Source organism: Macrosteles quadrilineatus, unplaced genomic scaffold (genome assembly GCF_028750875.1).
Source record: "Macrosteles quadrilineatus isolate MER2022 unplaced genomic scaffold, UCM_ALF_1.0 Scaffold_1__1_contigs__length_201487025, whole genome shotgun sequence".
Lineage (NCBI taxonomy): Eukaryota > Metazoa > Arthropoda > Insecta > Hemiptera > Cicadellidae > Macrosteles > Macrosteles quadrilineatus.
The window spans coordinates 86,861,794-86,886,349 of record NW_026542594.1 but is presented as its reverse complement, the minus strand read 5'-3'; the positions used below and the strand labels follow the sequence as shown (position 1 = coordinate 86,886,349).

The following is a 24,556-nucleotide window of genomic DNA, read 5'->3' as shown; positions in this document are numbered from 1 at the left end:
CGCCGGGTTTAATAACTGTATATAGATTGTTGAGGCGATCCAACATAAAAGAAATTAATTTGTTCTTGTTGGATTTGTTTTTTGTGCACACTGCACGCAACAAATTGTAAACTCAATCACTTCCAATCTCATTAATGGAACGGTTATGCAGTATGTTGTAGCTCATAAATATTACGTCACAATGTTTTTCAATATTGACTCATCCGAATGAATGAAAGATAACTAGTTGCAAATTACAAGCGGAAACATTATCTGCAGATAAGTGGATCTGATTGATAGTGGCCACTAACTTATGATGTAGTAGACGTATATCACTATTGACTTCTCGTGACTACCACTACTATCTGCTGCTTGCTATAGTTATGTAGTGCATTAATGTTTGGATAGCACGCAGACTCGTCATAAATGCCGTCTTCTTACATTAACTAGGCGATTCTTCCAAATGAACAAGTGTAAAATCCAACAAATGATTTATAGTCAAGTAAATAATAATGTTTGACTTATCGATACTATGTTAATAAATTGCATTACTGAAATAGGTTATTTTGTTTTATGCATTAGAGACCCATATCTGATCATTAGGAAGGGAAATACAAACCAGATCTTACAGTTAGTTGGCTTGGAAGTAGTTCCTTTAGTAGTTTTTCATCCGTAATACTCTCTAATCTTTGTATGGTGCCAAATGTAGAGTGTTTGTGAGTATTAATTAAAAATTAAGAGAGAAAAATTAGTAAGCCATGTTAACAAGAAGAACAGAATGGAATAATGTTTACTTTACAATATTATGATTACCAATGATCAGCTGTTGTAATTAATTTTAAGCAGGCTAAAGAAAATATTAGCTAAAAGAACTGAACACCAAAAGTGATTTTTAATTTTTCAGGAGACCCACTGGGCAACACGATTGTTTATTAAACGTATACTTCGGTTAATATAATATTTGTCTTATTCCTATTATCGTTGATTTGCTTTTAAACATACCACTCGTTTAAGTATAAACATTATACATTATGCATTTATAGCAAAATATTATGAAGCTCATTTTCTACAGCTATTATCTATAAACCACTGCTCAATTTTGAATCAAATTATTATTAAAAACTCACTTGTGTTGATGTAGTTTTCAAACGTTCTTATGTGAACGACCGTTTAATTCCCTGCAAAAATTTAACTAAGCAAGGGAGACGAATCGGTGCATGGCTGGTAGTCTCAAATGTGGATAATTATATTGGATTGTTGCTAAGTTGCTACCCAGACTGAATCAAGAAGCTTTATTTGCCATTACATAATACAGTTACAATAGGCACCGTCATAGCAAGAAACAATCCACCAGTCTTGGAGTTTAAAAACTCTTCTACCATGCAGTGAGCCTTGCTGTTTAGTATTTTAATTAAATAATTAAAATTAGCCTCAGTTAACAACAATACAGCAGTTGGCAACTAAGCCATGAGTGAACATGAGTGAAGGCATGAATTGACTGAATGATGATAGCTTATGACTAAGATCAGCTGATTCTATGACCAAGGTCGTTTATCAAGATCCCAATTAATTATTAACGACAGCTGGGTTCGGTGGACAGTGTACGTAACTATGATCAGTAGACGTTGTTTGACAGTACAGTAGTTGATAGTAAGCTGTGACGTGCCCCTGACACACCCTCCTCCTTACAACTCGTTGACCAATGAATGGCCGAGGGGGCTATGGGGGGCTGTGGGGGGCTGTGGGGGGCTGTGGGGGGCTGTGGGGGGCTGTGGGGGCCCTGACTGTGCCCCAGTCAGTACCTCAGTGCGCCGCTCTGTCTGCAGTGTCGCGCTCGCGCTCGCGCCGCAGTCTTTCACATGTGCGAGATCGGATAAGCATGTACACTCGAGGTGAGTCAAACACTCTACACTAAGCTCTAGCGATAGCAAAATCATTTATCGCTCTAAAAGTACTTGTGTTTCCAAAACATTTATTACAGGCATTAACATGGAATGGTGGACTTATTCCGTCAATTACTACCACTTTATAATGGTTACCGAAAATTACTTAGTTTAAGTTTTAAGTTATGTCTTGGTTCTAACCAAATATAAATAAGCTAATCCTAAACAAGATTAGAAGATTATCAAAACATTCCAATTATGAAAAAAAAAAAAAACATAATGATAGCGAATTAATTTAAGAGATCTGTAATAGTTAAATTAAATACCTAAATACTTTAAAATTTATAATTACTAAAAATACATTTAACATATTATATTGATGTAATAGTATATTACGTTACTAGTTCTGAAAATAGGTGTTTACCGCAAAAGTGTGATCGTTCCCGTGCGAGACGAAGTCGAGTGCGGGATTACCCTACGAGTCCGGTAAACACATTTTGGACGAGTGACGTACGATATAAAGCCATACACTATAAGCTAACTAAACAATAAAAAATCTGTTCAAATCCTTATATACTTCCACCGACTAAAGGACTAACAATCACTACTCATAACCTCCAAGAGGTTATGTTTTTGTTTATGACCACTCATTGCCAAATATAATTAGCTGGTTGGTGTCCGGTAAAAACTCATTACAGTTACCTAGTAGTACGCAATGAAACCCCATTTGAATAAGCTGGCGGCAAACAGCTGTTTTCCGGACTTAATCCTTGCGTGGGAAGTTTGTTAAAACAGTGTAGTGTGGCGTAAACATATATTAATGTAAACCACGTTATAACTAAACACATTTACTAATCGTTAAATTCTGTGAACAAGAAATTCAATCACCTCTGTTGATACTTGATTACCAATATTCATCATAAAACTGGGTTAGCCTAATAAATATATCGGCTTCTCATTCTTACGAACATTTAGTTTCCTTTATTGTTACTTTTGTTAAACACTGGTTTTTATGTTTGAATCCTTCAATTTCCATATTTAATTCAACCATTTTATTTTTATGTTTGAGAACTTAGTTACGTCAAACAACTGAGTTGCCATAACATTCAATTTGATATAAATGGCATTTAGGAGAGGTTAAGCCAAATGATTGTATTCCTTATTGATCTGTAAATGAAGTTCAAAGATTGTTTAACAATATATCCACAGCGTGTTTAACTAGGGAAGTCATCACTATTGGTTTACGTTTAACCAGTACATATATTGCATGTTGTCCAAGTAAGTCAAAGTTACCATCAAAACAGATCGAGAGAAACCTACTCGTCTAGTCACTTGTTAAACTGGTTAACAATCAGTCTAGTCAACAATGAAATAGTACAGACCCGAGTGGAAATAGGTTTTTGGGAAACGTGATGAAACTCAGATGCAATAACTATGACAAAAGTTGACAGGTCCAGCTGTTGTTGCATAACCTAACTTTTTCCATCAGTCAGATGAAGTATTTATCATAGCGTGTTGTACGAGCAGAGTAGAGCAGAGTAGAGCAGCTGTCAGAAGTGTGTTGAGTGTTTGACAGCATGGGCCTCCGCCGATGATGAATCTGATTGAGAGCATCAAATACTCAAGTCATCGACTCTCACCGCATGATGCTACAATATTTGACGACGCGAACTCGATATAATTTATTCACTGACACAAGTTTGAACTAAAAGTTGTTTTCTTTAAGACCTTAAACAAAAAATCACATCGTCTCGGAGCTAGGTCTTACCACGAAGACCACGACAATAGCTTCTTCTGTACATATAAATTCTAAATTCGTAATAAAACCATTGACTATTGGATAATCAAAGATAAAACTAAGACAAAAATATGACAAGAAGAAAATATTTGGTATGAATGTATATCTACTGAGTCCAGGGTTGTGTGAAGCTGTCCTGGGATGGTCGCTGGTAGACGGCGCGGCGGCGGCGCCTCCCCTCTCATGACCACTATCGTTCTCTCTTTCCTTCACTTACACCGACGATGTAAAGACTGTACAAGTCTACATAATAAACATATACACCATGTAATTAGTCTAAATTTGTTCTCTATGTGTTCTTGTCTGCAGACAAGTTCCTTTTAAATATACCCTTAGCTACTACGTGGATTAGGCCTACACCCATAATACTAGTTTGCCTTTAGCCAGTATGAAGTATAACAATTAATAGCTGGTCAGGAGATTTAGATTTATTTGAGTAATTTTGTGATCAGTTTATTTATATCCACAAATATAGTTTTTTAGAATATAAACACAAAGAACGCCTCTACTTGAAGCACTGACTGCCATTGACACCGCAGCCACAGCTTCTTTACAATATCTCTGTCCCTATCGTGCTTATGCATCGACTGCCACGTGAGGGCGTCCAAAATACTTCATTTGCCATACATAGGAGCACACTAAAAGGCGTGTTGCCGTTCCAAAAATCAAACTCAACTGAGTCGAATGTAGACGCGCGCGTCGCTCTCTGTGTGCTCCATTGCTTCACAAAGCCTGAAGTCCACGTCCTGTGTGTTGTAGGCCTACCCTTCATTACATCATTACATTATCCATTTAGTTGATCCATAAATTTAGATTTTCTTTACTTCATATCTCGATCACAAGATGAAAACAGGGTAGAATCTATATTTTTTTTTTCAAATAAAATCTTTTAAATATATACGAGATGTTGGCCCGTCCTACGTACGGGAATTCAGTAGTCAGTTAAAACCGTGTACAATTCAGATCAGCTAGTTTACACATATAAAGACAAATTTCCTTGCAGTTTTAATGTGAAAAATCATCTTGTAAACATATGTTGTGTGACAAAATATGTTTTATTCCATCATAGGCCTATACGATAGGTATGCATTTCAAATCCGGTAATTTTACAATAAAACAGCAATTCTGCAATTTTTACGATGTGTAAAGCGTTGAAGTGAGATTGGCAGACGATTCGCACAGACGCACACTGATTATAAGTAGCCTACAGTAGAGAGAGTAATTAGTCAATTGAGAAGTGTATAGTTGTGTAGACCTAGTCAACGATACCACCTTTCATAGCATACCTGCCTCTTCCATAATTATTATCCCCAAAACACAACTACTATACACAATTTCCAGTAGGCCTAGGTCTGAATAGAAACGACCTAAAATAAAACGATACTATCCAATACAATTCACAGTACACATAATTTAACTTTGGTGTCCTAACATCAAAACTAATCGTCACACCTATCCTTTATATAAATTTCACTGCATTAATTGCTAAATAAATAAGTGTAAACAAAGAAAAGTAAAAACAATAACAGTTTGTTTTGAAACAGCTGTTTGGTTCAAATAACATTCTTTTGAACATTCATTTGGTCACATGTAGCAGGAATATAAAAAGTAAACACGCTAGTAAAGCTAAAGACGTAGTTGTCAATGTTTATTATCCATACCATTATCAGTTCTATCCTTGATAATTACCCACCCTCATTGAATAAATGTACATCATAATTTCCCATATTAGTTAATTTAAACTACAATATATTCATAGTTGAATAATAATTCATAGTTAGATAAAAGTTATGTTTTCACGTTTGGGGGCGCTGATTAGGCACCCCCAAAAGTAACCACAACTGAACACGATTTCATAAAAAGATGGTTTGTCTAATTGCAGTATCCTAGGTCAATGTTGACGTTGTGTTCAATCTATGTCATCCATCTGTTTATCTTTGTACGTATAAAACCCGGCAGAGGTTGTGGTGGTAATTTAAAATCGTGATTCCTGATTATTCTTGATCTTTTTTTTATGACATCAATATTTCCGGGCCTAATCCAAACAAAGTTAAAGCAGACAAACATGAATTGTAAACAAAAAGCTACAATGAAGAATTTAAAACATGTAAACATTGTTATTTTTCTATTCTTTCCTTGAAAAGTGGAGCAGTAAAATAATTTGCATTTATCCTTTTTTATTAAGACTCGTGTACAGAGCCTCGATTTGTACTGTGGTTTAATTAATTTTAGTCTATAGTATTTTAAACTGTGTGTGTTCTACTAATCTTACTTATTTCCTATAATCAATGACAAAATAAGAGTAAATAAAATAACCTCATAGTTCCATTGTTTATATTTAACCAGCTGTTAGTTAAAACAAATTATATTTCTCTAAAACAAATCGAAGATTACAAAGATTGCTTTAGAAAATAATTTGAACATCGTAGTATTTTACTATGTATATTTAATTAATCTGTCATCCTCTTACAGAAGAATTGAACGTAATAATGATTAGCATTACACATAGTATAAATAAGTCAACCCTAAGTATGTCTTTACATTTTTATCCAAATGCTGAATTTGTGACACAAAAGCTGAATGTTTACAGCTGTTATGAAGCAAATTATTTTATGCCAAAAGCTAGTTTAGAATCTTAGCGTCGGCTGCTAGACTTTTTAAAAATTAAAACTTAATTTCTAAAAAACTTTGACCCTAAACCAAAATTATGGCTTCGACATTCGCCAGTTCTCAAAATTATCTTTCTTTCAACACAAAAATCATGAAAATCCGTCGAGTGGTTGATTCAGAATCGTGAAATAAAAAAACACTGTTTCGTTTTAATATTATAGATTACGTGATTAATTTGACAGGTAATATTTTTCAAAAGAAGATGTCTAGCTTTCATATAAAAATTAAATACTCGTGTCAGGTTGGCATTATCGTTGGCTGGTGAGATATTACCAATGCTAAATAAATGAGGACGACCGGCGTTTACATTATACATGAGTTGATTTGACAAATCAAATAAAGGAAAGTATATAAATCAATGTTATTGGTTATGGGATAGGACTATGTAGCCTACTTTTAAGCTTTACAAGAAAAACTCAAAAGTAATTTTTGTCAAACGACTCTTGGCAACGTCCCGTTATACTTGAGGCTCAAATGTCGAATCAATAATATACTAATTGTACGCTGGTGCCCGTCACTTCGCTCTGAGAGAAAACATATTTACACCATAATAATAAACCAACGGAGTTGTTTGTAGTAAGTCAATCCATTGTGCAATTTTAATAGTATATTACGTTACCAGTCCTGAAAATAGGTGTTTACCGGACGAGTGTGGTCGTTCCCGTGCGAGACGAAGTCGAGTGCGGGATTGTCATACGAGTCTGGTAAATACACTTTGGACAAGCGACGTACGATATTTTAAGCCATAAGGCCCCGGCCACACGAGGCGGTTTAACCTCGCGAAGTTAAGGGCTTCGACAACACATTGAATCAAATGAGAGTGGCCACACGAGGCGAAGTTTAGCCGCATGTGCGGTTGAGCCGCGCCATGTCGTCCCCCGACCGCGCGAAGTTAAGCCACGTTGGAGGGGATGACACACGTAGTCTTATGAGAGTGGCCACACGATACGGTTCGACCGCGCGGCAGCCGCGCTTATTGGAGATATTCTTCGGACATTTCCAGTGGTTTTTGAGTTTGTTTTGTGTATTTTTTACCGGTTGTGTGGTGTTCAAACAATGTTTGATACATATGAACTCCGAACTATGGTTTCGCATGTGCTCGTAAAAGGTTTGGAACACAAAAAATTGTTTTTCCGTTATGAAGGGATGGACCCAATGATTTATGTTAACTAACGTTCCAGATCACCACACGCTTTTAATGCACAAACTAACATAAGTGTTTCGCCCATGACTAAAAAGAGTGAACTGAACTATATTTTAATAGAGTACTGATACTGGGAAAACCCAACAGGAAGCGGTTCATCCGCCCCGTGTGGCCAGCGAAGATAAGCCGCGCGGCTTATCTTCGCGCGAAGTTAAGCCGCGCGGCTTATCTTCGCTGGCCACACGGGGCGGATGAACCGCTTCCTGTTGGGTTTTCCCAGTATCAGTACTCTATTAAAACATAGTTCAGATAACTCTTTTTAGTCATGGGCGAAACACTTATGTAAGTTTGTGCATTAAAAGCATGTGCATGGTGATCTGGAACGTTAACATAAATCATTGGGTCCATCCCTTCATAACGGAAAAACAATTTTTTGTGTTCCAAACCTTTTACGAGCACATGCGAAACCATAGTTCGGAGTTCATATGTATCAAACATTGTTTGAACACCATACAACCGGTAAAAAATATACAAAACAAACTAAAAAACCTCTGGAAATGTCCGAAGAATATCTCCAATAAGCGCGGCTGCCGCGCGGTCGAACCGTATCGTGTGGCCACTCTCATAAGACTACGTGTGTCATCCCCTCCAACGCGGCTTAACTTCGCGCGGTCGGGGGACGACATGTTGCGGCTCAACCGCACATGCGGCTAAACTTCGCCTCGTGTGGCCACTCTCATTTGATTCAATGTGTTGTCGAAGCCCTTAACTTCGCGCGGCTTATCTTCGCGCGAAGTTAAGCCGCGCGAAGTGCCTGGCCACACGGGGCGGATGAACCGCTTCCTGTTGGGTTTTCCCAGTATCAGTACTCTATTAAAACTTAGTTTTTTCACTCTTTTTAGTCATGGACGAAACACGTATGTTAGTTTGTGCATTAGAAGTGCGTGGTGATCTGGAACCAAATGTGCACATGCGAAACCATAGTTCGGAGTTTTGTGGTTATTACCGTATGTCTGTAGCATCTTTGGCCAGTTCAATAAGCTTGTCTGTATCAAACATTGTATGAACACCACACAAGCGGTAACAAACACGCAAAACAAACTCAAAAACCACTGGTAATGTCTGAAGAATATCTCCAATAAGCGCGGCTGCCGCGCGGTCGAACCGTATCGTGTGGCCACTCTCATAAGACTACGTGTGTCATCCCCTTCAACGCGGCTTAACTTCGCGCGGTCGAGGGACGACATGGCGCGGCTCAACCGCACATGCGGCTAAACTTCGCCTTGTGTGGCCACTCTCATTTGATTCAATGTGTTGTCGATCCCCTTAACTTCGCGCGGCTTAACTTCGCGCGGTTAAACCGCCTCGTGTGGCCGGGGCCTAAGCTAACTTAATAATAAAAAATCCGTACAAATAATGCTTATATATTTCCACCGATTAAAGGACTATCACTACTTATAACTTTTAAGAGAGGCTATGATTTGTTTATAATCACTCATTGCCAAATATAATCAGCTGGTTGGTGTCCGGTAAAACTCATTACAGTACAGTATTACGTAATAAAACCCCATTTGATTAAGCTGGTGGCATACAGATGTTTTATGGACTAAATCCTTGCGTGGGAAGTTCGTTAAAACTGTGTAGTGTGGCGTTAAGGATTTTACTTTATCATACTCTAGGATTCGAAATATAGATATAATTTTAAACTACATAATTTGTTCAAGGAAAACTCGTTGTCACGTTACACAACAAAGAAAAATACAGGTTTACATGGGCCCTAACACATTAAAGCAAATATTATCCCCGAAACAAGGGAAAATATACCTCATACATAACAACCCCCTCCCACCACAGGCGAATGTGAAAATCAGAGAGTATCAGGAACTATCACTCCGCGGTCCACCAGCACACAATCCTGTTTCATCCACCTCTACAACTGCTGGCCTGGGTAGGCCTACATATTGTATGGATCAAATGAGCTTGAGACAATAAAGGAATTTCTCCTGCAAAATATGTATTACTCCGTTGAAAAGTATTTTGAGGAGGTAGACTAAAACTCTCGACTGCCCGCCGTCATCTAACCAAATATAAAACTTGTTTTTTAAATACTTTTTATGTTTTTTACAAGGAGTTTTATTTTTTAATGTTTGACGTTGTCTATCCAGTCTTGCCTGGTCAAAGACGACGAGGAGGTAGTAAGTTAGTATAAAATACCTCACTGCATAGCATAACTGAACGGTAATAAAGTATACATATTATCGTGGGATGAGTGTGCAGAATATGGCCAACACCGCAAGGGCCAGGTTTGCAGTCATTTATGATGTATTTTATGGAGACTGTAACCCAACACCCTAGACGAGGAAAAGAAACTCTTAAAGGCATTAATCAGCAATGAATACAATATAGGTGTAATTACATATGCAATTCTTTATAGATTTACTGAAAATCAATTACCGTACAGTTACCACGTATAATATGTTTTAATGCTCGCATATCATGCTGTTTTAGGGGTTTACATCATAAGTACTAAGTATTATAACAAAAATTATTACAGAAATTGAATTGCTACAAATTTGATTGTTAACAAAAATCCGCACATCTTACTCACCACTACAAATAGAACCACTTTTGTCGAAGTTTTTACTCGGCCAAATTGGAAGACGGAATTTGAGAACAAATTATCAAGGAGGGTAAAAAGAAAGAAATGATTGCGGAATGAGCTGTTAGCCAGCGGCGACACTTTGAGCGGTGATCATTGAGAACGGTCAAAGTCAAGGTCAGGGACCAGCAAAACAACCAAACTACGACTACCTCAGCTCAGCTCTCCTCTCAGCAGCCCACCTGCATGGACGTTATCTTGAGAGCGGTCAGTTCCGGTCCACTTTGCCAACCTCTTCAGACGCTCCTTCACCGATTCATTCCCACGCTGCTTATTTTACTATCACCATTTGGCAAATCACAAACGACTAATAGTGACTCTTAAAAACTCCAACCAAATGCTTTAGCCACGTTTTTGGTTCTATAAGCTGGGTCTTTAGCCTTATCTTTATGGCTCTATACACTTTGGTGTATAATCATACTATTATGATGAATAAAATTATCTTTAGAACAAATACACGGACGTCGGACAATGGTAACAAAAAGTCCAAACACCACAAGGTGTTTTATTGTGCGTTATTAATTATCATTTGGTGATGTATGATATGCATAAACTACCTTGTATTGTTAACTGTCAGTAAATAGATTTGACCATCTCATATGTGATTGATCCTTTGTATATCAATGCGTACTCTTTAAAATACAATGATCAGATTGGTAGGAATCAGGAGATGTCGATGGTCAATGGACAGTTGGCAGATAGCCTGCTACAAGACAGAACAAAGGGGGTGGAAATAGACTTGTCTTGTGAGCTGACCTTTCCGTACCAGCTGAGGTGTTGGGATGATTAAAATCTTGAAGGTGGAAAGTGTTTAAAAAAAAGTAAATTACTCAACCCAATGAGACCCATGTAAAAGTAAAATAGAGCTTTAGCAACATTATCATGTTGTAGACTTGTTAAAAAACATGATAAAAGGTTGGTTAAAATATGTGCACGATTAATTTATGGCGCACATTCATAAGTCTTTAAGCAAAAAAGTAAACAAGGATCTGTGATTATAATACTCAAGATTTGAAAAGTAGTCAATTATGATTACAATTCGGATTCAGTGAAAACGTATAGAGCAATCAAAATATACTATTTTACTATTAATATGTAAGCCAAATTAATAAAGGAACGACGCATGTATCTACGATTATACGACTTATACAAAATAGCAGAGCACAATTTTGTTTTAAGACAAAGTTTGTAGGGAGTTAAATTGTTAAGCATTTAAGAATTTATCCGATTAGTAGCCTAATATGAAATATAAAAATAAAGTAATAAAAATAAAATCTTACAAAGAAATTATATTACTAGCATGATTTTGTCAGAATTGCAATGGTGTAACAATATCAAATTGGAAAATCCCTATCGTACACGAATATAACTACATCAAGTTTAGGTAACCTATTAAACCGTAATAGACAATATAGCATAATGCAAATGATTACATCTATCTATCTATCTATCTATATATTAATTACGTAAGCCGATTCTTTGCGTCAAAATTGTGGGCGACTGAGAAGTCATAAAATGACGGGAGAGGGCTCAAATTAAAGGTCACAATCCCGTGACGGCGGGAAAAATAGTGAAATTCCAAAAACTTCACAAAATAAAATAAAACGTAAAATCTTCATAAGAATAGCATTAGAGGCCATTTACTGCTGATTTTTGTTTACTTCAATACAGCTGATCATGATTTATCATTAAGCCAGTAAGCAATATTACATTTTGGATTACTCATTTGCCAGTCAATTGTGAAATGTACTGCATACTATATAAAAACAGGGATAACGTTACCTATGATAATAAGACTTTTTAGTTACGTCTTAGAAAGATTAAATATTTATTTTTTGCTGTGCAATTTGCAAACTTGTGCAAGCGTGTGATAAGTACTGTAGTATAATCATAGGATATGGCTCAAATCAATGGAATTGAACTTAGAATGGCTGAAAAATGATGATGTTTTTTCTTCTAATTAAATTGAGGTGTTATGAATGTCTTGCCCAGTGTATGGTTGGGGCAGGACCTGTAGACAGATGTGTGGCATCAAGCCTAAATACTGAAAGTAGTACCTCAGACGATCAGTGGATGCACTGACAAGAGGTGTGAGATTGTCTTCACCAGTGAATGGTTGGGGCAGGACCAGTAGACAGATGTGTGGCATCAAGCCTAAATACTGCAAGTAGTGCCTCAGACGATCAGAGGATGCACTGACAAGAGGTGTTATGAATGTCTTCACCAGTGAATGGTTGGGGCAGGACCTGTAGACAGATGTGTGGTATCAAGCCTAAATACTGCAAGTCGTACCTCAGACGATCAGAGGATGCACTGACAAGAGGTGTTATGAATGTCTTCACCAGTGAATGGTTGGGGCAGGACCTGTAGACAGATGTGTGGCATCAAGCCTAAATACTGCAAGTAGTACCTCAGACGATCAGAGGAAGCACTGACAAGAGGGGTTATGAATGTCTTCACCAGTGAATGGTTGGGGCAGGACCTGTAGACAATTGTGTGGTATCAAGCCTAAATACTGCAGTAGTACCTAAGACGATCAGAGGATGCACTGACAAGAGGTGTTATGAATGTCTTCACCAGTGAATGGTTGGGGCAGGACCAGTAGACAGATGTGTGGCATCAAGCCTAAATACTGCAAGTAGTACCTCAGACGATCAGAGGATGCACTGACAAGAGGTGTTATGAATGTCTTCACCAGTGAATGGTTGGGGCAGGACCTGTAGACAGATGTGTGGCATCAAGCCTAAATACTGCAAGTAGTACCTCAGACGATCAGAGGATGCACTGACAAGAGGTGTTATGAATGTCTTCACCAGTGAATGGTTGGGGCAGGACCTGTAGACAGATGTGTGGTATCAAGCCTAAATACTGCAAGTAGTACCTCAGACGATCAGAGGATGCACTGACAAGAGGTGTTATGAATGTCTTCACCAGTGAATGGTTGGGGCAGGACCTGTAGACAGATGTGTGGCATCAAGCCTAAATACTGCAAGTAGTACCTCAGACGATCAGAGGAAGCACTGACAAGAGGGGTTATGAATGTCTTCACCAGTGAATGGTTGGGGCAGGACCTGTAGACAATTGTGTGGTATCAAGCCTAAATACTGCAGTAGTACCTAAGACGATCAGAGGATGCACTGACAAGAGGTGTTATGAATGTCTTCACCAGTGAATGGTTGGGGCAGGACCAGTAGACAGATGTGTGGCATCAAGCCTAAATACTGCAAGTAGTACCTCAGACGATCAGAGGATGCACTGACAAGAGGTGTTATGAATGTCTTCACCAGTGAATGGTTGGGGCAGGACCTGTAGACAGATGTGTGGCATCAAGCCTAAATACTGCAAGTAGTACCTCAGACGATCAGAGGATGCACTGACAAGAGGTGTTATGAATGTCTTCACCAGTGAATGGTTGGGGCAGGACCTGTAGACAGATGTGTGGCATCAAGCCTAAATACTGCAAGTAGTACCTCAGACGATCAGAGGATGCACTGACAAGAGGTGTGAGATTGTCTTCACCAGTGTATGGTTGGGGCAGGACCAGTAGACAGATGTGTGGCATCAAGCCTAAATACTGCAAGTAGTGCCTCAGACGATCAGTGGATGCACTGACAAGAGGTGTGAGATTGTCTTCACCAGTGAATGGTTGGGGCAGGACCAGTAGACAGATGTGTGGCATCAAGCCTAAATACTGCAAGTAGTGCCTCAGACGATCAGTGGATGCACTGACAAGAGGTGTGAGATTGTCTTCACCAGTGAATGGTTGGGGCAGGACCAGTAGACAGATGTGTGGCATCAAGCCTAAATACTGCAAGTAGTGCCTCAGACGATCAGAGGATGCACTGACAAGAGGTGTTATGAATGTCTTCACCAGTGAATGGTTGGGGCAGGACCTGTAGACAGATGTGTGGTATCAAGCCTAAATACTGCAAGTCGTACCTCAGACGATCAGAGGATGCACTGACAAGAGGTGTTATGAATGTCTTCACCAGTGAATGGTTGGGGCAGGACCTGTAGACAGATGTGTGGCATCAAGCCTAAATACTGCAAGTAGTACCTCAGACGATCAGAGGAAGCACTGACAAGAGGGGTTATGAATGTCTTCACCAGTGAATGGTTGGGGCAGGACCTGTAGACAATTGTGTGGTATCAAGCCTAAATACTGCAGTAGTACCTAAGACGATCAGAGGATGCACTGACAAGAGGTGTTATGAATGTCTTCACCAGTGAATGGTTGGGGCAGGACCAGTAGACAGATGTGTGGCATCAAGCCTAAATACTGCAAGTAGTACCTCAGACGATCAGAGGATGCACTGACAAGAGGTGTTATGAATGTCTTCACCAGTGAATGGTTGGGGCAGGACCAGTAGACAGATGTGTGGCATCAAGCCTAAATACTGCAAGTAGTGCCTCAGACGATCAGAGGATGCACTGACAAGAGGTGTTATGAATGTCTTCAACAGTGAATGGTTGCGGCAGGACCAGTAGACAGATGTGTGGCATCAAGCCTAAATACTGCAAGTAATACCTCAGACGATCAGAGGATGCACTGACAAGAGGTGTTATGAATGTCTTCACCAGTGAATGGTTGGGGCAGGACCAGTAGACAGATGTGTGGCATCAAGCCTAAATACTGCAAGTAGTACCTCAGACGATCAGAGGATGCACTGACAAGAGGTGTTAGATTTTCTTCACCAGTGAATGGTTGGGGCAGGACCTGTAGACAGATGTGTGGCATCAAGCCTAAATACTGCAAGTAATACCTCAGACGATCAGAGGATGCACTGACAAGAGGTGTGAGATTGTCTTCACCAGTGAATGGTTGGGGCAGGACCAGTAGACAGATGTGTGGCATCAAGCCTAAATACTGCAAGTAGTGCCTCAGACGATCAGATGATGCACTGACAAGAGGTGTTATGAATGTCTTCAACAGTGAATGGTTGGGGCAGGACCAGTAGACAGATGTGTGGCATCAAGCCTAAATACTGCAAGTAATACCTCAGACGATCAGAGGATGCACTGACAAGAGGTGTGAGATTGTCTTCACCAGTGAATGGTTGGGGCAGGACCAGTAGACAGATGTGTGGCATCAAGCCTAAATACTGCAAGTAATACCTCAGACGATCAGAGTATGCACAGACAAGAGGTGTTATGAATGTCTTCACCAGTGAATGGTTGGGGCAGGACCAGTAGACAGATAAGTGGCATCAAGCCTAAATACTGCAAGTAGTACCTCAGACGATCAGAGGATGCACTGACAAGAGGTGTTAGATTTTCTTCACCAGTGAATGGTTGGGGCAGGACCTGTAGACAGATGTGTGGCATCAAGCCTAAATACTGCAAGTAGTACCTCAGACGATCAGAGGATGCACAGACAAGAGGTGTTATGAATGTCTTCACCAGTGAATAGTTGGGGCAGGACCTGAAGGCAGATGTGTGGCATCAAGCCTAAATACTGCAAGTAGTGCCTCAGACGATCAGAGGATGCACTGACAAGAGGTGTTAGATTGTCTTCACCAGTGAATGGTTGGGGCAGGACCTGTAGACAGATGTGTGGCATCAAGCCTAAATACTGCAAGTAGTACCTCAGACGATCAGAGGATGCACAGACAAGAGGTGTTAGATTGTCTTCACCAGTGAATGGTTGGGGCAGGACCTGTAGACAGATGTGTGGCATCAAGCCTAAATACTGCAAGTAGTACCTCAGACGATCAGAGGATGCACTGACAAGAGGGGTTATGAATGTCTTCACCAGTATACTTTGTACATATTTTTTGGATGGAATGAATCTTATTTTTTTTAATTTACTTATTTAAACATCAAGAAGTAGCTAAACTTATCCCGTAGTGACTATTTACCATTCATATTTTTTAGTCGTAAAATCTTCATTTACAATTTCTTTCTAACTAAAAATACACCCATTTTTATAACTTTATTTCAGGCTCTTCAAAAGTTCTTTTATGCCACCCCTGACTACCACGTATATTTAGATCCAACAGTAGAATCAATAAACGGCTACAGTAACAAATCAATCACCACTGTGAATGTTGCAACTGTTTGACGGTGACGGGAGACAGATGGGCTATTAGCGAGGTAAGAACTAGAGATGTGCCAGAGAGGCGTGTTGTAGTGTTTGGCATTTGGCATCACTATTGTACCAGACAGCAAGACGTCACCAGAACACAGCTATCTGTTGCAGCTCTAGGCATCTGTAGTTGACAATTAATTTGTTTAAGTTTTTAAAGTTCATAACAGTTTGGTAAGGGCATTTGGCAGTTCCAGAGAGGATTGTCATAAACTGAAATTTGGCTACATTCTCCATCGGAATATAATGTACATTGGACAAGTCTTTTGAACCCTTGTTTGTTAATTTGTTTGAATTGGCTTGTTTTTTTAGACACGTAATAATTTTCTACATTAGTAGTACGGTTAGAGGTTATTATGATGTGCATTAAGCGTCTTAAAAAATATTTTACCTAACCCGCCATGTTAAACTTCCCTATCCCAAGCGTGATGTATACAACTTCCTTACTTCTCGAGTGATGTAAAGTTGGAAAAAACTCACTCGGTGATGTAATGAAACCCATTTAAATAACATTGAGTGGATAACTTAAAAAATATACCTCTATGGAGCCAACGACGTTCAACGCTAGAAATCAGCTGTGTGTTTGAATTTTATTGTTATGCTTTGAAGAATTTTCCTAACCTAGCTTTTATTTAGTAAATAAACGTTACTGTTAGAAGATGAGTGAAATTGATAATGAAGGATTTGCTCGTAACCTCCTGAATATTGTCGGGTCAGGTAAAATCTTGTACGTTACACGTTACGCAAGAGCGTGTTTACACCACTTCGGTGAATTATGCAACTCGCATTCGCTCGTTGCACAACATTCACCTGCGTGATGAAAAAACGCTCTTACTACACTTGTAATGTAAATAGCTATTACCCACGTATTGGGTGAAACGATATTAACTTAAAACTTTAACTTGAAGCTTTAAACTTTAAATAACTATGCACAGTATATACCTGAAACCGTTATGGAGCCCTTAGTCTTCCAAGCTACTTTACAAAAATGCCACTAGTGGTACAAAATAAAATCGTAGCTCTCTAGGATATATTAGCAAAAAGAAAATCAAAAAATGTCATAGTTTATTTAAATTTAATGACGATACAAAATTGGTAAGAGGGCTAGTTGAGCACATGCGTGATTGATTTATTTTTCCGTTCAATTTCTTATGTTTGAAAAGAAATGTCGATAAAAAATAAAAATTGCTTCCGTGATGGTAACGTAATTATTACAGCACAGAATAGAAAACACCATTTAAGTGTAACAAGAAAAAGGAATTTTGTGCAGTAGTTTAAAAAAGTAACGGAACTAAAATTCAGAAAGATTGACTGTTTTTTTTTTAATGTAGCTTTTATGTAACTAATGTGGCTTTTATAAACTTTTGCACTTTTAAAATGGTATTTTGCTCTGTCTAAATTGTACAGATTAGTCTGGAGGTAACATAAGATTGCAGCTCGGTTCATTATGACCTAAAATTTACATTACCTAGTCCAACCTACATAAAGGACTTAATGCATATAGTCGCAAGTTTGCATAAAAATACCCCCGCTGCAGCAAACCTGCCAACTAAGCGAATTTCCATTTGCCTGGATTGGTTTTTTAATTAATCTATTTAATTAGGTAACATTTATGTTTAACTAGTACCTAGGTTAGCTTGACCTATGGACAATAACCAAAACATATTTCCTGCTGGTAAGAGCTCTTCCCTCGAGCACGGATTTGCAGTCCATTCAGGGGAATACTATTCCTAGCACTCATAATGTATTCCTGTATATTTCTCAAGCTGAATAAAGTAAATTTTTGAATTGATTTTATTTGACCTGCTACAGGGAAACTAATAAAGAATTTTTTTTATAAAATCTCAATAAATAGTATGCAATCAATGAATCCACCAAGTTTGATAAAAAATATATCCATAAACTAGCCAATTACAACATTTTACAATATTCTCCATAAGAATAACATAGGAATTTTAATTTAAATTTTTTTATCTGTCCGTAACCAATCACCGTACAAAAAACTCTTTGGTATACTAAATTATTTGTTTTTTAAATCGCTTTAATAAGGCCTGGAGGAAAATTGAAAAATTTTGTGTTTTAAGGGTAAAAATTTAGAAAATCCCATTTTTACCCCATAAAACCCCCGTTAAACCCCGTTCTTATTGTCCGATCATGCTGGTTCGCGAACTCATTCAAGTTTATCCCGCCTTACACCTTCAAACCAAATTTTATAAAAATTTGACAAAAATTACTCAAGTTATCGTCTGGGTGGACAATATATATATATACATTTATAAAAATTGGAACGAATGGTGTTTTTGGCCTCTGGGGACACCAAAATGAAAAAGTTAATCGGTCCCGGGCCTAGGTCTTACCATGAGACCTACGGTAATAGCTACTTCCCTATTGGGAAATTCGTTAAAACGACCTACCATCCTTACATGTCTTTTCTGACATCAACAGTAATTTGCCAACGTTATAGTAGTTTGGTTAGGTTAGGTTGCAATCTTTTAGCTGTTATTGAAAATTTTAATACTTTTTTATATTCATACAACCACATAACCTACAAAAGTGATCAAAATAATGACGTTTTCGGCTTTTCTGTTCGCGTTTTCGGAAACCTTAAAACGCGAATTTCTGTGTGAACACGGCATTTGCCCAAAAGTTCCATTGGCAAAAGTGCCCAAATTGTCTTAATTTAGCCAAATTAACAAAAAGTGTGTAACAATCTTTTGAGTGACTTAAGTTTATACTCACCAATCGGCCTATAGACATTGTAATGTCTGTTCTTAACACATTTATACTGGATTTGAACTTTGCAAACATTGCTCAGATCTCATCGGATCCTTTTCATGGGGTGTATTGCAATAAGCGTAAAATAATGTGCACACAATTATAGAACCGGCGTTTAATTCAAAGCAGCAATTATCCTTCAGCATTCCTACATGTCTGAGAAGTAATGCGCCGGACAGCAATTCTATACTGTTGAGGCAGAGGTAGAGTGTGTACACTGTACAATGCTGGCAGCGACCAGCGACGGAGCTGATGCATTAGGACCAATCACATGCCTCGTTATTTTGAATTAAAGTGCAATAAATACTTGCCACGTGTGTGTTTGTGGGCGGTACAGTGATCTGTCTATGGCCGAGGACGAGGAAGTGGAACATTACCAGTACAGTGAATGACCAGCTTGGAGAATTGTGCATTAGTATTTGTACTCGCAGAATTGTAAGTGAAAAAATCTGTAGCATAAACAACTTGCTAGCTTCAAAATTGTGAGCTTGAAAATATATAATTAGGTTAAGCATTAATTTCAATTTAGGAATACAAATAAAGTGACAATACTTCAAACATCGATTTACTCTTTGTCCCATACTTACATCTCACATTCTGAATATAAATTTTTCATACATTTCATTACCTATCACGTTTTATCCAACAGTAAAGAGAGAAGTTAGTGATTCTACAGAACATAAGGTTAAAAATCTATAAATTAAAATCATGAACGAAATGCTAAAAGTGGGTTGATAAAGCTAGAATTATCTTCCCTCGAGAAGCTACAGTCGACCGAAACCATCTTATTATTATGTTACCAAAGACTTCATGGGTTTTTATTGTCTCTCCTCCGATTAATATTTTAAAATCAACGAACGTGCTTTCGGCTTCTTACACTAGACATGCGCCATTAAAACCTATGTGGTTGAATCAGTAAATGTAACATGTAGTGTAATAAACAAGGCCCGTTCACTATGTAAGTGGGCACAGGAATTATGTTGTCTAGCAAGCTATCAGACTTGAAGGCGTTTATGAACCAAGCACAATTAATCAGCTTAGACTGCTGGACATCGTTGTTATTGATGTAATTGAATTCATAATTCGTTCTGATAAACGAGCTGCTATATTAGTTCTGGACTGTAAACAATTATATGTGATGTTTAGTGTTAACTCAACATATATGTAATGTATATCATATATCCTACTGGCTTAAACCACCTAATTTCTGATACTTAGCCATCCTATCTATATGGACGAGTTGTAGCAAAGGAAATAAATTGTGGAAGTGCTTATAGAGGAAGCAATTCCACCCCGTCCACCTAACCTTGCATTTGCAACTACAGAAGGACAAGTGGTCAGCTGTTTATAAGCTCAACTGTCCCTCGGCTGTAACATACATTAGGGAAAATTGTTTGGGAACCCAGAAAAATATCCCCTTATGCCGCCTAAAGTTTGTGAACGGACTATATCATGGTTATTGTTCTTCGAATAAAACTGACGTGTTCTTGGAGGTATACTATAATATAATAAAACCCACATTTGAAACTGAATAAATGAACTTTATTAGGTAACGCCAGAGACAAACATTGTTGATATTTAGACGGCCCAGACAGGAATGGGTAACTATCTGAGTACGCCTATCGGTTACCTGGTGGGGGTATACCTATGATACATCAAAAACAAAATAACAAATTCAAAGTTTATAGGACACTGTTTCTTCTTATTTGAAACCGTATAATTTACATGTACTAATTAATTGTCTATAAAGAAGAAGAAGAAGAAGAACATAAGCTACAAACACTGTATATTGAGCAACAGGAATCTCTGCCTATCTAGAGTTCTCGTGTAGATGGCAAGACCACTTCTACTTGGTAAGTGGCTAATCTGATACATCGGGACCTCCTGACTGGACCTGGTCATGATTGATACTCACTGTTCACTGTTCACTGTTCAAGGTCGACAAAGGTCGTGGAGTCCCTGATAACCCAGCTGTGTGGGAGGTGGGCTACATGTCACATGTGTAATCACTAACTTGATTATAAATTCCGCATTCATTTTTAAAATATCTTCCGATAACAAAGATCGGAAATTATTTTGTATATCAGACCTCATGCTATGAACAAAGTTGAATTGTGCCTGGTTGAAATGAAAAGTTGCCAATAATTTTAAGTTTGATAATTCTGGCTGAACTACATATGGTGTATAACTATCGGAAGAAGAGCGAAGTTAATAACTAAGTAAATTTTATTATTTGTAAGAAATGATATTGTATTTTAAAAATTTTGACAGGCATAAATATGACCATTATTACAGTTTGATTCCTCCTGACATCAGATGTATGTTGTTATTGACCTCAAGGTTGTTCTTCAAAATTAAAAATTCAAGTAAAATTTCCAATTTTAAACCTATTCAAAAAAAAACTTTCTAGCTGCAAATTACCACGTAAACATCTCCATGTTCAGCCAATGATGTATATTCTTACGCCCCAACTGCAGAAACCGTAACAAATGAATCAGTATCGAGGCGAAGCTGACGACTGCCTAGTGATAAGTTTGTATATTTACAAGGAAGAACATAAACAGCCAGTGGCCCGTGCAAGGCTCGCCCTTGTAACTGCCACAGTTCCACCCACTATTGTTGTCAGGAACACCATGACCTTCTCAATGTGCAGTCCCAAAACTGCACTATCTAAACATAGGTGTCATCTGCAGCGAATTAATTGTATTGCGTAAACTCTGAGTTTTGCATAACCACGCATGACTTAATTATGGGGTTTGTTGATATAATCTAATAAGTCTTACTAGTACCTGGGGACCGAGCTTTGCTCGGGGGGAATTATTCCCCACTCTGCGATGCCAGCCTTTAATACTTCCTTCACCATTTCCTACGTCATGAACCTGTTTCCTTCCCTTCTCATAGAATTAAGTATTACAGATGCATTAATCTAATTGCCACAAACATTCCCCACGCTCTGCACTGCTAGCATTTACTACTTCTTTCACCATTTCCTATGTCGTGGACATGTTTCCATCCCTTCTCACAGCATTTCAGTATTTCAATTTCAGATACATAAATCTAACTGTTACAAACGGTTTCCAGTTCCCACACTCCACACTGCTCGCCTTAACTACTTCCTTCACCTCTTCCTACGTCACGGACCTGTTTCCCTCCCTTCCCACTGCATTTTAAGATTGCAACTACCTTAATCTAATCCTCATAAACAGTTCCCACACTCCAGACTGCTCGCATTGACTACTTACTTCACCACTTCCTACGTCTCAGACCTGTTTTCTTCCATTCCCAACGCATTTTAAGATTGCAGATACCTTAATCTAATCGTCATTAACAGTTCCCACACTCCGGATAGCTCGCCTTGACTACTTTCTTCACTACTTCCTACATCGCGGACCTGTTTCCTTACCTTCCCATTACATTTTAGGATTGCAGATACCTTCCCATCCTTATGGAACAGCTGGAGCTGAAGCCACTTTTATTGTTAGTTCTGTCCGGTTTTCTTTAGATTTAGGGTTAATTTTAGGGGTAGTTTCTCATTATTTGTGTCTCACTGTTTGGCTATATAGACGAGTTATTGTTTATGATCAGATAGTATTGTTTGGTTAAACGAGGCTTTAAATTACTGAAATAACAAGAAACAAGTTGTAAACAAAGCACGACATCTACAGAAAACCGGACAGCACTAACAATAAAATTGACTTCAGCTGTTCCATAAGGATGGGAAATCTACCTTAATCTGATCTTCATAACAGATTCTACACTCCGCACTGCTAGCATTTACTACAATGTATCGAGTAAGCTTCAGTATAACCTTTGACTATTAATACTATAACTTTTGCACAATAGTAACAAGAGATGTTTTTCCTTTTTTACTGTACTTTGTAATTTGCTAGTATTGGTATACTGTGGGTAGTTGCCTTTATGAACACATGTTACAACTTATAATTTTTTTGTTTACTTTTTCCTTGTTATTTAATTCAACCAACATGGTACTTAGCAACCCAAAAAAATAATGTTAAAAAAGTGACTTTCAGTTTCATTTTTCTACATAATTTGATTTTTGTTGGCAGTTCTAATAACAAATAACTCGTCGTGGTAAACTCGTTTTAGGCCAAAAATAAACTTTTTAGAAGATTTGAAAAAAATCGTCGGAGCCGTTTTCGAGATCATTCTGCAAGCAAGCAAGCATACATACATACATACAAGCAAACATTGCTCATATTATAGTATAGTATATTAGTATAGGATAGGATAAGGATTTTGAAAGATCATTTGATATAAATAAAATAAATAAATAAATAAGGTCTTTATTCATGCGCGAATTTCAGTAACAATACTGTTTTACAAATTGACTCAAGTCAGGACTAAAACTAAACAAAAATTCTTAACACTACAAAACAAAATGATATAAATTATTTGATCCAAGGATATAAATTATAAAACATCATCCATCAGTCTCAAAATGTATTTCTGGTCATCTTTCGTCCACATTTTCTGTATTACTACACAGATTACAGCCTTCTGGGCATGGATCCACTATTTATAACGAGGAACTATACTGATTTCCCGAGATAGACTTCGATTAGGCCCAAACTCCGAGCTGATGTGTTTGGAGCTATGCCAAAAGTTAAGTGCATTCTTATCTCCTTTAGTGCAGTGATACAGAGTTTTGGAAGTAGAAGCCAAGGTCGTAACTCTTATCGGTGGCATTTTAAACACAACAAAGTTAAATGTAAGCTGAACAACTGTTACTTTCTATATATACTACATATATTATCAATTAAAACGAAATAGAACTTTAATTGATGGATCTAATGGACTGACATTTAATAAACTTGCATTATTGCAGGATTCAATAATTTTTCCATGACACGTCCCACCTTTTCACGGTCACAATTATTTATCACAAATGCCTAATTAATTCTGTTCTTAACACCCACCAGGAATCGGGGTTTGTGAGTGTAGACGCGAAATTTGGAAAACTATACACTATATTGGATGAATGAATATATACAGGGTGTTCATTTGAAAACTTTCCATATCTGTTGTGTGCAAAGGTAAGGCTTTTAACACTTGTTTGTTCTTATTTCCCCCTAATTTGGACATGCCAAATCCAATAAAATTATTTTCAATTTTGAAAAATGCCCCAAAAGGGCCCAATTTGGGGGGTAGGGGTGCTTTTTGAGAAATTTTTAAATGTAATCATGGGTTGTGTGATACATCAATTTAAAGCTCTAATCACCCCGATCATTTTGGTGCAAAAAAAGTTTAATTATCTTTAACCGTATTTACAGGGTGGGTCAAAACGTTTTAAAAAAGGACTTTGAAGTCAAGTACTGTATTACCCTAACTACTGAACGGAACAGCGCCAAATTTCTTTCCAAGCTTATTCTTGAGCTATTCTTTAAGATAACTTGTAGTAAGGGCATTTTCCAAATTATTATCTAATTTATAAAAAATCTCAAATTTTAAGAATAAAAGAAAGCTGAAAACTAAAAATTCTTAAATAGCAAGTTATAACAAATTTCATACCACGTGAAAGGTCCTTTTTTAACAAACATTTTAC

The 24,556-nt window shown here is 37.8% G+C and overlaps 1 protein-coding gene across 1 annotated transcript in view; it reads left to right on the top strand.

Moving 5' to 3' along the window:
* The first annotated feature begins 1,796 nt into the window (after positions 1–1,796).
* Positions 1,797–24,556, top strand: part of LOC128982704 (uncharacterized) — a 34,979-nt gene continuing 12,219 nt past the window's right edge. The window contains exon 1 of the mRNA XM_054401715.1: positions 1,797–1,871. Within this exon, the coding sequence (XP_054257690.1) occupies positions 1,859–1,871 (13 nt within the window). The 5' untranslated portion in view covers positions 1,797–1,858. The remainder of the gene's footprint in view (positions 1,872–24,556) is intronic.